General features: G+C 42.0%; 1 protein-coding gene across 2 annotated transcripts; it reads left to right on the forward strand.

Moving 5' to 3' along the window:
- Positions 1-4,406: 4,406 nt before the first annotated feature.
- On the forward strand, positions 4,407-13,885 carry CCDC117 (coiled-coil domain containing 117). 2 transcript variants are annotated; one of them, XM_053669916.1, is made up of 5 exons: positions 4,407-4,736; positions 5,384-5,437; positions 8,188-8,412; positions 8,881-9,018; positions 10,804-13,885. In XM_053669916.1, the coding sequence occupies exons 1-5, from the start codon at positions 4,555-4,557 to the stop codon at positions 11,039-11,041; spliced, it is 837 nt and encodes a 278-aa protein (XP_053525891.1). In that variant the 5' UTR covers positions 4,407-4,554; the 3' UTR covers positions 11,042-13,885. The 2 variants fall into 2 exon arrangements, with proteins under 2 accessions (XP_053525891.1, XP_053525892.1); XM_053669917.1 differs by having other exon boundaries at positions 5,387-5,437.
- The last annotated feature ends 1,292 nt before the right edge of the window (positions 13,886-15,177 follow it).

Consider the following 15,177-nt stretch of genomic DNA (forward strand, 5'->3'; position numbering starts at 1 on the left):
GGCTCCATCCTCATGACCTGAAAAAAGAGCACCTACAAATAGGAATTACCTACTAAATTGTTAATTCTAGCACATTGGCTGATAAGAGATATGCCACCTGGTATAGAACCGTGAATGAAAGAATGAATCTGGTTAGGCATTCAAGAAATATAGAAAAGAAGTTTCAGAATAATATATAGAATAAGACTCCCTTTTTATAAATATATACTTATATGTGTACATAACATTATCCAGCAAGATTTTAAAATTTATTTTAGAGAGAGTTAGTGAGAGTGAGACAGAGAAAAATACTGATTTTTGTTGTTCCACTCATCCGTGCATTCATTGGTTGACCCTTGTATGTGCCCAGACTGGAGATCAAAACCACAACTTTAGTAGGTGGAGACAATGCTCTACCCAACTGAGCCACCCAGCTGGGGCTGGCAAGGTGTTTTTTTAAAGTGAGGAACAGGTGGTCATTTGTAGAAGTGACCCAGGAGACTATCTTTTAAGTCCAGTTGAGGCAAGCAGGGTGTTATCTGAGGGAGGCAATACTGGTTTATAAATGCCACTAAGAAAATTTAAACCTAATCCATTCTATTACATTAGGCAAAAGGGGTTCGTTCATTTTTTTTTTCTTAGGCCACTATGAGGTCAATGGAAATGGAGAAAGACAACCTGGAAGCATTTCACAAGTTAAGCCCATAGGACTTGCTAACTGATTAAATACAGGAGTGAACACAAAGAAGGCATGGACTGGATGATGCTTAGGTTTTTGGTTCAAAAGAGAAAAGCATATTTTGGTAACTGAAACTGGCCTGGCACTATCAGGTAGGACTTGGGGTCTTCCTGTCAAACGATTTCCCAGAATGTCCACACCAAACAAGGACTGAGATGTGACTTTGATGGATCGGGATAAAAGCAAGACAGCCCTGGCCAAGTAGCTCAGTTGGTTAGTGCATTGTCCTGATACGCCAAGGTTGCAGGTTCAATCCTTGGTCAGGGCACATACAAGAATCAACCAATGAGGGCATAAATAAGTGGAATAACACCTCTGACTGGTGTGACTCGGTTGCAGAGCAAAAGGCTGCCCATTAGATTCCTGGTCAGGGCACGTGCCTGGGCTGCAGTTCGGTGCCTGGTGGGAGCCCACAGCAGAGGCCACCCGACTGATGTTTCTCTTTGATATCAATATTTCTCTCCCTCCCTTCCTCTATCTCTAAAAATAAATAAATAAAATCTGTTTTAAAAAGTGGAACAAAGGACTTCCGCCAAGATGGAGGCATAGGTGGATGTGCCGTGCCTTCTCACACAACCAAGATTAGAGAAAACTAAATATTAGCAACAGAAAACACAGCCAGAACACGGAAAATTGAACTTTTCGGAAGTCCGTTAACAACAAATTCTTCAGCCTGACCGGTAAGGGGCGAAACCAGCGGCTGGCGGAGCAGGGTTGCATGGGAGGACTCGGCCAGACACACTCAGGCCGGTGGAATCCAGGCGCAGGGTCAGACCTACTGAGCGACCCAGTGAGCAACCAGGCGAGCGACCGCGGGGGAGACAGCGGGGCCGGGGCTGCGTGTTGACTGAGGTCGCGCATTTGTGCGAGGGTGGACAGGCGAGGGAGTGGGCGGTTGGACCGGGCCGGCAGGTCCCCACAGCAAGCGGCAGTGGAGGGCACCGCCATTTCCCTGCTCTGACCCCACCTCCACATACAGCGTCATAACCCAGCGACTCTGAGCGGCCCGGCCCAGGTGAACCACCTAAGGCACTGCTCCTCCGCACCCAGCTGTGAGAAGCGGCAGAGGGGGTCGCCATTTCCCCGCTCGGGCCACGCCCCCACAAACAGCGTCACAACCCAGCGACCTGGGAATCCAAGGCGCCGCTTCTTAAAGGGCCCGAACAGACCAAGAAAGGCGCAGGAGGATCTCAGAGCCCCAGAGCCAATAAATCTAAGCGATGAAGAAATAGCAAAACTCACAGACGCACAGTTTAAAACATTGGTGATCAGGATCCTCACAGAACTGGTTGATTATACCGACAAATTAGACAAATATATGAAGGCGAAACTAATTGAAATGAATGGAATTGCACAGGACACCAATAGCAATGAAAAGGAAACTGGGACTCAAATCAATGGAGTGGACCAGAAGAAAGCAAATAATGGCCAAACAGAAAAGAGTCAAGAAGCAAGAATTCAAAGAAATGAGGAGAGTCTTAGGAACCTCCAGGACATCTTTAAACGCTCCAACATCCGAATTATAGGGGTACCAGAAGGGGGAAAGGCACAGCCAGCGGTGGAAAACTTATTTGAACAAATAATAAAGGAGAATTTCCCCAATCTGGCAAAGGAAATAGACTTCCAGGAAATCCAGGAAGCTCAGAGAGTACCAAAGAAGTTGGACCCAAGAAGGAACACACCAAGGCACATCATCATTACATTAGCCAAGATTAAAATGAAGGAGAGAATCCTAGAAGCAGCAAGAGCTAAGGGGACAGTCACCTACAAAGGAGTACCCCTCAGACTGTCAGCAGATTTCTCAAAAGAGACCTTACAGGCAAGAAGGGGCTGGAAAGAGGTATTCCAAGTCATGAAAGGCAAAGACCTACAACCAAGATTGCTCTATCCAGCAAAACTTTCATTTAAAATGGAAGGACAGATAAGGTGCTTCTCAGATAAGATCAAATTCAAGGAGTTCATCATCACCAAGCCCTTATTATATGAAATGTTAAAGGGACTTATCGAAGAAAAAGAAGTTAAAGAAACATGAACAGTGAAAGGACAACAAACTCACAGTTATTAACAACCACACCTAAAACGAAAGCAAACTAAAAGGACAGCTAGATCAGGAGTGGAAACATAGAAATGAAGATCTCAAGGAGGGTTAGCAACAGGGGAGTGGGAGGAGGAGACGGGGGGAGAAGGTACAGAAAACAAGTAGCATAGACAGTTGATAGAAAATAGAAGGGGGGGGCAAGAATAGCATGGGAAATATAGAACCTAAAGGACTTGAGACACATGGTCATAAACTAAAGGGGGGGTGATGGTGGGGATGGGGGGGCAGGGTGGAGGGGAATAAAGGGGGAATAGAACAACTGTAACAGCATAATCAATTAAAAAATTTAAAAAAATAAATAAATTAATTAAAAGTGGAACAAAAAGTTGATGTTCTCTCCTCTCTCTATAAATCAATCAATAAAAATGTAATTGGTTTTTTATCCTCACCTGAGGACATTTTGTCATTCCTTTTAGAGAGGAAGGGAGAGCAAGTGAAAGATTAACACCAATGTGAGAGAGAAACATTGGCTAGTTGCCCCCCCCCCCCCCCCCGCACCCCAGGACCGGGGATGGAAACTGCAACCAAGGCATGCACTCTGACTGGGAAACAAACCCTCAACCTTTCAGTTATGGAATGATGCTCCAGGTGTGAGACACACTGGCCAGAGCATAAAAAAAATTTTTTAAGATAAAAACAAGACTACTTCGTAATTATGTCTGAATACACACAAAAATGTGAACATTGTCTAAAACACAAAACAACCAAAAATCTCCCTATCCTGGCTAATATGAAGGACTGTTGCCTCCTTACCAACTACATGCTTAGCCAATCTTCATTCCTCACACCTTTCTGAAAAGATTGACTAAGATACCCAATCATAGAATTATCTCTGCTTCCCAACAATATTAATTCTAGAACAAAGCTCTGTTTCCTTGAACCTTCCCGCAAATTACCTAAGACAGCCCAAATCCTACAAAAAGTTGTACTTACTAGAGACTCCCTCCCTGGAAGGAGTCTATTAATAAACACATCTTTATTCAATTATGAGGTATGTTCTCGGCGGTCTTTGGCTGATGGGCATTGATGTTGGCACGAACAACTCGGACTGGACGATGGGGCCATTCCCCGAGATGGAAAAAAATAGGCATAATCGGTGGCCGGGGTTGACCAGCTCTGCCAACTGCCCTGCAAGCCGGAGTCTCGGATGCCCCAGGCAGAAACTGGAAGGCTTCTCCCAAGGGCTCTGTGGTCTTCACTGACGCTCCCTGTCTTTCCCTCCGAGGCATCACCAACTTCATTTACATGAAAACATAGAAGGAATTAATAGCTGATATTTAATGAATCTGCACCGTGTGCCGAGAAGTGTTCTAAGTGCTCTATATATTTAATTCACTTACTTCTCCCATCAACCCTATGAAGATAGGTATTATTATTATTATCGAGTTTTACTACTGAGAAAACTAAGATACAGAGATTACATACATTACATACCTTATGGAGTGAGGATTCGAACCCAGTTCATACTGAAGGCTTTAGCCTAAACCGAGGCAGCCATCTTGTTTGTAGTCTGCGAGGACTACAACTTCCGGCGTTCCTTGCGGCAGGAGCTCTCCACACACAACAAATCCCGGCGTGCCCCTGGGCAGCCCGGGGTGGAGGGTTCTAGAAGGCGTGACGTGAGGTCAAGAGCAGGCTTGGAGGCGGACACCTCTCAGCAGTCGCTGTGGCTGCAGCTGCCGGACCTGGGGACACGGGCGACCGGGGCCGCGGGCGCAGTCTGCTCAACTCCCCGGCTATGGCCGCGCTCGGTCGGCCCTTCAGCGGCCTCCCCTTGAGTAGCGGCTCGGACTTCCTGCAGCCGCCGCCGGCCCTCTGCGGCCCGGCCTTGCCGCCGGGGGCGGACGGTGCAGAGCTGGCCCCTCGGCCGGGACCCCGCGTTTCCCCCGGCAGCCCCGGCGGGAGTGCAGCGCGCGAACGGTGAGGAGCCCGGCGGGCGCGCAGCGGGAGGGTCGGGCGCTCCCTCTTCAGGACCCTCAGGGGGAGGCTTCTCAGCTGCAGGCTGCAGTTTACGGCGGAGAAAACTGATCCCCAGAGACCCGCACTGGAAGTCCCCGGAGGTCGTGCAGCGCGGGAGTCCCGTTTGCACCCCCGCTGGGGAGTGAGGAGACTTTCCCCAGCCGGACCGGGGCGGGCTGGGGCTGGAACCCGGGCCCTCGGGAGCCCCGTTGTCCCCCGGCGGGTGCCGCGCTCGCCCCTCTCGCAGACGCGGCGCGGCCGCTGCGGGGCACGACTTCCCGCGCGGCTCGGACCGTCGGCTTCCTCCTCCGCGAAGTGGGTCCTTCTAGAGAGAGCGTGGGAAGAACGCGCTCATCCCGGTGCCGGCCCCGGATGCGTTTTTTTCTCCGTGCATCCCCCAAGTGTATCTCCCATTCCCGCAACAGGAGGGAAAGTTTGGGTCCCAGTCCCCGGTTAGGTCCGGACCTCGCAGCGTTTACCCCATGGACCTTGTGACCCGTGCAGCCGTCCCGCCCGGCAGGTGTGCGGTGGGGACCTTGTACTGGACGCGGAAAGCACAGGCTCTGTCCATTTCTCCGGTGACTGATTCATTCGTTTGTTTGTTTCAGCAGTGTTTCGGCTCCCTGCAAAAAGAAACACAAGCTAGACCTGGAAGATGATGAGTAAGTTTCAGGTGTCATTTACTCGCTTAAGCGTCATTTCACTTACCTCGTTTTATATCCTCAATTATTTGTTTTAAGTGAAAAGATGAGACGTTAGGTGTCTTGAAAGGAGGTCGCAGGAAGTGGTGACATTTGCAGGAGAAAGTAACTGGGTGGCTGGCAAAGATCAGAAACTTTTCACTCTATGATGGGTTGTGAAGTTTACATTTCCAGCCATGTGAATGTTGTTACGTGCACAAAGTGAAAATTCCAAGTGTGTAAGAGGGTGCATGGTGGAAAGGCTTACTTTCCATGCTCCCTGTTCTCCGCAGGGGCAACCCTGTTGCCTAGTACTTGTGTCTCCTGTGGAAGATAGTTTAAAAACTTACAAGCTGCCCTGGCCTGTGTGGAGCAGTGAGTTGAGTGCTGCCTGCAAACCAAAGGGTTGAGGGTTCAGTTCCTGGGCTGTGGGCCAGGTCCCTGGTTAGGGGCGTGTGAGAGGCAGCCCATGCACGTCGATATTTCTCTCTCTTTCATGCCCTTCTCTTCTCTTTAAAAATAAATAAATATTTTTAAAATTAAGGGGGAAAAGATAGTAGATTTGAAAGTTGCCTTATTTTAAAAACCACTGATCCCGACAGTATGTATGTTCTTTATTGCCTCGGGGTTGCCTTGGGTACACAGGGACCTCTTTGCTTTTATCTTTTTGGGTTTTCCTATGAGAGGCTGTTGAATAAAGGATTCTAGTGCCTCTCTGGCCAGGTGGCTCAGTTGGTTAGAGCATTGTCCTGATAGGCCAAGGTTACAGGTTTGATCCTTGGTCAGGGATCAAAAGCAACCAATGAATGCATAAGACAATAGAACAATAAATTAATATTTCTTTCTCCCCCCACTCCTTTCCTCCCCTATCCCTTCCTCTCTCTAAAATCAATATATAAAATTTTTTAAAAGGTTATCCACCTTTAACTTACAGATGGAGAGAGTGAGGCCCTGGGAGGATGAGGGACTCAACATTTGGGTGTAGAATGTCCAGAAGTATGGCCCAGCTGCCACTCCATAGCTCTTATCAGTACTTGGGAGTCATTTACATTACCTGTTCTTTGGGACTTAATCATCACTCTTCCCTCATTATTTTCAAAGTAGACCTATAAGCATGAAATAATTTAGTCCAAATTATGTTGGAGGCTAGAGATCAGAACCCAGCACTTACACTTAGTTTCATTGAATAGTTGAATTGTTAGATGTGCTAGGAAATGACCTGTTCTAAAATATTTTATGTGTTTAACTTTTTTTCTGTTTTCCAAAACATCACATACTTGAAACAATTCAAGTATTTTAGAAATATGTATAGCTAGACATTCTTAATATTTTCTTAGGAATTAAAATTAATTATAAATTAAACATTTTTTAAAAGATTTTATTATTTTTTTTAGAGAGGGAGAGAAACAACAATGTGTGGTTGCCTCTCATGTGTTCCCTCACCCCCGGCCACTGGGGACCTGGCCTGCAACCCAGGCATGTGCACTGACTGGGAATTGAATCTGCGGCCCTTTGGTTCACAGGCCGGTGCTCAGTGCACTGAGCCGCACCAGCCAGGGCTAAATTAAACATATTTAATAGCTGATTCCAAACAAAAATGTAGGTTTGAGAGAGCATTATTACTTGTCAGATTTTGTATCACCAGAGACTTTAATATTGATTTTCATAGTCTTAACATAGAATAGAAATTTCTCCTCGTGAAATGTACTGCTTCCTTTGACCTTCAGTGTAGAGGATGAGAAGCTGTGGTAGTCATGAATGAATTTTGTTGGTTGTAGAGCTATGTTCTGGTATTGAGATTATACTTGATACCAAACAATAAAGTACTTTTGGTCTAAATACTTAAATAGAAAGGGGCTGGTTCTCTTAACTTGCTTCAGGCAGCTTTCAGCATGACTAGTTGGTCATGTCATAGTGCTTGCAAATACTGGTTCATGGTAAGGGTTTGAACAGTTGAACTCTACTAAGGAGGCTGGAGGTTTCAGTGAAAATGGCACAGAAGTAGGATTCAGGACCTTTGGGGTCTGGTGCCCAACATGTAGCCCTATCTTACATTACACTTTGGAGGGTGCACTTTAGTTTTTCTAGGTTCTAGTTTCCAAATCTGCAAAACAAAGAAATTGGATTTGATAAATTCTAAAGTCTCTAGGAAATACAAAGTTTTCTAGGAAGTAAAGATAGTTTATGTTTAAAGAATAGTGTACCTCATTAATCAAGAACTCAGAGAGCCAAATGACAGTATGACATTTGGCAGAGTACCAAGAAGTAAACAATATCATCACCTGTAGTATTTGGAACAGACGTGATGAGGCATGTGTTTTTGCCATAAGGGAATATAGGGTACCTGCAGACCACCTCCCCATATGACCAGTTTGATGGAGCAGCAGCACTATGACAAAATATGGCTGGTGCTGCATTGCTGCTTTTCCTTACTCCCACTCGACCCATCCAGAGTCAAATAAATAGGAATGACTTTTAGTTCCAACCATGAGCACTTCTAATTTGAAAAAGCAGAATCTTGGGGGAACAGCTTAGTTTGGCAGTGAGAGCAGTAGAAGACATCTGAAGGCGTTTGTGAGAGTGACAGGAAAGAAAGTGTACGCTTTCTCAAATTGTAAACACACACTGTCAAAAATTGTTAGTTTTTTTTTTTATATAAGAATGTTATTAGAGGGATGATACACATTTCATTTATATTAGTCAGGATTTTCATTGTAATTTTTTTTTTCCAGTTGCCCAGTAAGAAAGAAAAGGCTAACTGAAGCCGGGCTCTGTGCCGGTCCTAATGACTGGATTCTTTGTGCACATCAGGATATAGAAGGTCATGGAGTAAATTCATGCACTAGTGGCCTTTCTGCACCTGGCATGTTAGATGTTATTTGTGAAGAAATGGATCAGACAACTGGAGAACCTCAGTGTGAAGTTGCCAGAAGGAGGCTTCAGGAAATTGAGGACAGGTAAATGGGTAGCATATATAGAGGGCATGTTGCTGTTCTCTGCAATGTTGCTACTCTTTTAATCTAGTCTAATTCATCATGTGATGACACCTTGACCCTAAACCTTTCAGAGAGACTGTAAAAATAAGGAAATTCTCGTACACATTAAATGGTAAAGGAACCTCGTCTCATAGGATTGGACAGGATATTTTTACTTCCTATCTCTGAATATTAATTTTTGGTTTATGGGACTTTTCAGGGACACATTCTTTAAATTTGGTTGCATTAACATAAAACTTTTGTTAACTATTGAATAGCTCTTCTGTATATAATTTTTTCACTCAGGTATAGCCTTATTTTACTTGACCTTTTGATGTAGCACCTGTTGCCTTTACCCTTTTTTATTTTAAAAGTTGTGTCCAGTTACTAGAATATATAATAGCTTGACTAAGTAAGTTTTCTTTCTCTGCTCCTGCTGCCTTTATTTAGGATAATTGACGAAGATGAAGAAGTTGAACCTGACAGAAATATTAACCATCTCCCCAGTCTTGTCCTTTCTGATACCATGAAAACAGGTTTGAAGAGGGAATTTGATGAAGTCTTTACAAAGAAAATGATTGAGTCCATGTAAGTTTTGGTTCCTGGTTTCCATTCAGTTACGATCCTGAAGGGAAAACCCAGTGTCTCTAGATGCTGGGTGTCCTACCCTAGTCATTTCTTCATGTCCTGATCGCCAGCCAAGTGAAAGCACAGTAAGTTTCGTATTTAGCCCGGGTTGCAGACAGACCTTTTTGATTCAGGCTGCTTTGCCTACGTACGCTGGATTCTTAAAGTCCTGAAATGCACTATATTCTATTTGGGAATGGGAGGATTGACAAGAGAGAATCCATTCTTTTAAAAAGACATTTTTGAATTATAAGAGGAAGTTTATTTAGAAAGTTACAAAAGTAATAGAAATAGAAAAAAAACTGGCTTGCTTAGGCTCAGGAAACATGTTACAGAGGCAGAAGGCCCTTGGAGCTTAGGGAAGAGAAAGGCAAAGGCAATGAACGTGTCTTGGGGGAAGAAGGAGAGGGAAGGGAGAGGCGAGGTCCATGAGAGGGGCATAGGATCCACATTTCAAAACTTCTTGTTTACCTGGCTTGCTCAGTTATCTGGGGAACACCATCAAAACCTAGAGAATAAAAAATGTCTCCCAGCAATCAAAAAAGTATCACAAAGGCTACAAATCAGCTCATGTACTTGTCTCATCGTGTATAAAGGCCTTTAGCCCTAAGAACCATCTTACCCCTAGTTTAGACACAGCTTAATGAGTTCAGTTTTCTGGTTTCCTAGATCATCAAAGTAGAAGCAGACAGCAGCTCGTGAGAGCAGAACAAACAAACTCATAGTAGTGAGTAGTAGAAGTATAGTGTGAGGATAAGAGAAGACACGGGAAAGTGGACATAAGAACCCAAAAAGTAAAACATCCTGGGGCTGGTTAACACAAGAACTAATGATAGCTCTGTAATTCTTGTAGTCCTTGAGCCTAGGTGATCTCAAGTCATCATCATCTCCTGTAGGCAAGTTACGAAGTGCCGTTTAGGTGTTGCTCTGGTAAGAATTGATGCTTAGTGTGGGTAAGGGTCAAATATCTGAAAAATTCTCTTAGTCCTAGGTACATGAGGCATTATTGCCTTTGTCCACAGTGAGTTCAGCCACTACTTAATGTTAGATCACAGAGATTTTGGGTTAGCCCTCTAGCTTAAATTTGTAATTTACTGCCAACCCTGAGAGTGGGTAGATAGAGTAAGCCAAGTGGTTAGCCAAGAGTAAGCAGATCACATTGCCCTCCAGCCTTGGTAGTTTTCTATAAGCTAACTTTTGGGGGGGTCTTCTTCATTGTGTTTCATTTTGCCTGACTTGCCTTTGGGCTCTAGAAACCCTGAAACCGTTAGTGGTTGACGGAGGGCATAGTGGGGACAGGTGTAGGCATTGGGCCCATAATTGTTTAGGTTTGCTTCAAAAAGCATTTATACTGGTACTTCATAGCTATATAAGTAAAGGGCATACTGAGCTACTTTTAATGTGTTTGTCCAGTGTTTCATTTTCATCTATAATGGTTTAGTACTAGATAGTAGCCCACACCATACTATTAAAAAAGTTAAGATGTTAAAGGCCTCTTATTTTTTCACATTGGATGTTTGTATTCTTATCACAGCACCAGTACAACCAGTTGGTTTGTTTTAAAAAAATTCAGAACTGTAAAATTTTATGTATTTGAGTGTCCTTTCTAAAGATTAATGTGGATTATCATGAATTTATTTTGATGTTCTTTACACATTAAATAGCAGACATTAGCTTTTTAACATACAGCTTTTATTTCCATGTTCTAAAATTTTTTATTAAAAAAATCTGTATTTTATGTTTTAGGAGCCGTCCTTCTATGGAGCTTGTGCTCTGGAAACCTCTCCCTGAACTCCTTTCTGATAAGCCAAAGCCATCATCAAATGCTAAGAACTACACAGGAGAGAACCAAACTAAGCATGCTGTTGCTGGCACTGCCTTCCCTGGGAGAACTGAACTGTTCTTGGAACCTCGGCAAACAGGGATGAATATTTACAGTAGTTTGGTGACAGCTGCTTGCACAGAAGAAGAGATGGAACTCTAGAAATCTGTTTCTATACTAAAGGTGTCAATTTTAGAAGGCTCATGTGTTTAATTGAAACGGGTGTATCTCCACCTGTGATTTGGGGTGGGACTCATTTTGGGTAGCCATTTCTTAAATTCAACTTGTTGCCAAGGAAGCTTGTCTCAAGGGAAAAACCGTTTTCTAGAGGAATTATTATTGTGACATTACAGTATGCACAGGCAAGTATAGAAACTATATGTGTAAGGGTGACTTAAGTCATTTGTCACATGTTCTAAACCACAGGTGGCAAACACAAGGCCCACGGGCTGAATCTGGCCCTCCACTTTGTTTGATTAGCCCTCACCTTGTTTCTACCCTGCGGCAGTGCCTAGCTCCTTGCGCTGAGTTAAGGAGTAGTCACATTCATACAGTCCTAAAGTTACATTCAGCTTTTTGAAGGCAACTGTGAGGCTGATGTGGCCCCGGTGAAAATGAGTTTGACACCCCTGATCTAAACTACTCAAACACTTGGAGAAGATTCAGACACTTGAGTTGAAAAAGATGCATTAAGAAAGAAGAATACTGCCACTACAACTGTACCCTGACAGTTGAATCATAACTTTATCTGTAGATATGAGCTCTGTTTACAGGGGTGACTATGATCAGGGAGAAGGAGGGGGGAAAGCAGCAGCTTAAGCCTGTTGCTAAGAAACTTTAAATAGAGGCTCTGAAACTTGTACATTAGTTGTCAATTTAATGTAGCTAAATAGCCAGTAGCATTGTGGCTCACCTATTTGCCTCTGAAAATGCAATGAAAATAGAGGAGATTTTCTTTGGAGGGTTTTTTGCTTTGTATTACTGTAGCTCCTTGGATTGTGTGATTGATAAGCCAAGCTATTCAGTAATGTTTACAACTTAATCAACTTCAAGTGATGATTTAAAAGATTTAAAGGTAACCCCTATGCACATTGGCTATGAGAGAAGTTATCTTATAGGTAATCCCAAGGAAGTGCTATTAACTAAGCCCAGCATTGATAACTTCAGTAGTTAAAAAAAAGATTGTACCTCTATTAGCTAGTTGAGCTTTTAATGTTAATTTAGAAAACAACGACTGAATAATTAACTGAGACATATGTGCAGGCAATGTTGAGATTTACTGAAATAGCCAATTTGCCTGGTGCTTCAACTATTGTGTAGTATCCTAAAAGTTAGCAGAGAGTAGCTTCCTGCTAGAGGAAGTCTTCATTTTTCAGACCTAAACCAGCTCAAGATGTCCTTTGAGAATAACCAGGATTGAAGTTTTTCATTTCTCAGGAAGAACTCTTCTGTGTGACAAGGACTCAGTAGTGCAAAGTGAAATGACAATTCCTTTAATGCTACAGAACATTCACTATAACTTATTAAATGAGTGTAATAGTGTGATACTGGCCCTTTCCTTACACATTGTGAACAGGAGACCACCCCGGTTCTTTTTGTTTTCTGGGTTTCTTCCCCTTTTGGAGGAATCAGATACCTTGTGTAGGAAAAAAAATGATTAATGCTAAGTATAGAGGTAACTTCTTTAGTAAATAGCTCCCAGACATTTTTGAAACACTCTGAAATACCTTCCCTTGTTACAGATGGCGTAGAAGTCACAAGTCTGTTTATTGGACTGTTTCTTCTCTTGCCTTTTGTTCCTGCTTTCTCTATTTCTGTCTGGATAGTCAGGAAAAGATTTAATGTTTAATATTTAAACAAAATATTTAATGTCTACACAGTAAAATTACTCAAACTTCAAACCAGTATTTAAACCAGCTAATAGTTTCTTAATCTCAGATTTAGAGATGAATGTAAACTGTATTCTGTTGAAATCTGCAAGTGTTTGATTCATGTCATTTGAAAAATTGCTTTTAGGTCATTGTTGAATGGGACCAACTTGCAAAGTTTGTAGCCTTAAAGAAATCTCCATGCTAAAAAAAGTCTGTTCTAGTATAACCCCAAAATATGAAGCAACTGCCTGGGATTTGGAGTTAGTCCCAGTGTTCGGGTGGAAGGGTAGGTGACGGCTTTGCCAAGAAGCACCCAGATACACCGATTGTCTTCTGTAGGCACTGTTGGGCAGGCCTCTGATCAAAGGTCTGTGTGATGAAAAGGAGGAAAGAGGAGCCCCCAAGCAAGGCTGTGGTACCATTGATAAATCCAGGAGAGGATTAAAATTCTGTTAATTCAAATCTAAATAGAACTTGTTTCAGGAGTCAAGATATCTGACATAATTATTTCTGCAGGAAAATGGATGGTTAATGCTTCTTTTTAAAATTCTTTCATATGTTCATGCAAAAATTGTCGACTTCATTGTTGTGGTGCTTATTTATCTGAGCCTTCTCCACAGTCCCCAGGCTTCTGCTTTGTTTTTCTTTTGTAGCATAAGGCTTTTGCTTTTGCCTTAAGGTTTTCCTAAGGAATAGGCCTTTTCATTTGGTACAGCTTTTGCAGCATGGATCAAACATTAGCTTTCTATGCTAATGTGTGAAGAGAAAAAATCATCTAAAGCAAGTGAGCTTTAATGAACAAATGTATATTTTCTCTGAGTTTGAGTAGGGTGTGTGTGGGTTTTGTTTTTAGTATGAAGAAAGTCAAGTTCTCACAAATATTAATCAGCCAATTTTTTTAAAAAAATTCATTCTTGAAAGGTGCAAATATAAAATTTAGAAAAATAATGAGAACCATGGCAAGAATGTTTACTAGCAAGTTTATTAAGTATTTTGGATTTGGAACTTGGTTTTGTTTTTTAATAGTGATAAGAATGGTACAGTACTAGGAAAATTCTGTCAATTTTACTTTAAAATGAGAACCTGGTGTTACTGTATTTTATTGTTTTCAATAAAACTTCGTAAGTGTTTTGGACTTTTTGAGAAATTTGTATTCATGTACTTAAGTAAATGTAATAGCTACTTTCCTCTAAATTGTATTTGAAGTGTGTTCATATCAGTGAGGGGCTAAAATGTATTCTGAAGAGATAATTATTTGGGGCTAAAGGTAAATTTTATAAATGAATTAGCTATTTGCAAAACAGGCATACCTTTCTTGCTATTCCAAAGCCCTTAGAATGCTCTCCACTCTTACTAGCAATTCACTCTTGTCAATCAGCAGCATTGATTGGTAATGGCAATTGGTTGGGAGTATTCAGATGGTGGTGGTGACTGAGTCTTCAAAAATGTTCAAATATGAAGTTGAAAATGGAATATAGAGTTCACAGTTCTGTTGTCTTTATAGGTTTGGAACCTTTAACAATAAGGAATAGGAAAAATTCCATGATGAACAATTACATGATCATTCCTTTCTTGACTTGATAGGTCACTGGGTGGCAGTGTTGCCTGCATATTTGCAACCATTGTTAATAAATATGGATCCTTGACTTATGGGCAAGGCAGAGTTAAGTTTGGATTGCAGTTATAGAAAATTCAGGATCTTATTTTTTCACCAAAATTTGGAAATCTCAGCTAAAAGTTACTTTTAAAAGTTTTTACCTGTTTGCTAACTAAAACTTTAGTAGTAGTGACAAACTACTACTAAAAATTGTATTATAATTATAATTGTACTATAATTATAAAAATTGTATTATAATCCAATTCACCAGGTCTAGTGTTCAGATTTGACCAGTGGTTTTATAGTCTTTTTGCAGCAATACTTAAAGTAGCATTTAGATTTCATCAAAATCTACAGTGAAGTTCAGGCAGTATAATATTTCATTACTTGAGGGGGAATATAGTTTTATGTATATCAGTTCGGTTTAAATATTCTACCATTGGCATTTTAGAGATGATAACTCCAGCCAGATAAAGATGTTGTCTTTCAACAATTGATTAGTGGGTAAATAAGCCAGTCTTGCTGTCTCTCAGTGAACATATAAAAGTCACAAGGTAAAGGTTTAATTCTTAGAAGATTATAGACTTTAACCAATGCCATAAAATATTCCTGGCGTAGGCAGCATTACCTTCTACCTACAGTTCTGTGCCTACTTTGTTTTTTCCAATAATATGCCTGGAAAAACAAGCACACAAAGATCGGTGTTACAAGGCCCAGGGAAATGGTGTGCAGCTGTCACCTGATTCTTTCCATTATGGACAACTCTTAACATTTAATAGAAATCATGTTTTGGTTTTGTAGGAAGAAGGTCTTGATTTTTGTTGCTAACC

This window comes from Artibeus jamaicensis, unplaced genomic scaffold, assembly GCF_021234435.1.
Source record: "Artibeus jamaicensis isolate MK-2021 breed Jamaican fruit bat unplaced genomic scaffold, CSHL_Jam_final contig_525, whole genome shotgun sequence".
Lineage (NCBI taxonomy): Eukaryota > Metazoa > Chordata > Mammalia > Chiroptera > Phyllostomidae > Artibeus > Artibeus jamaicensis.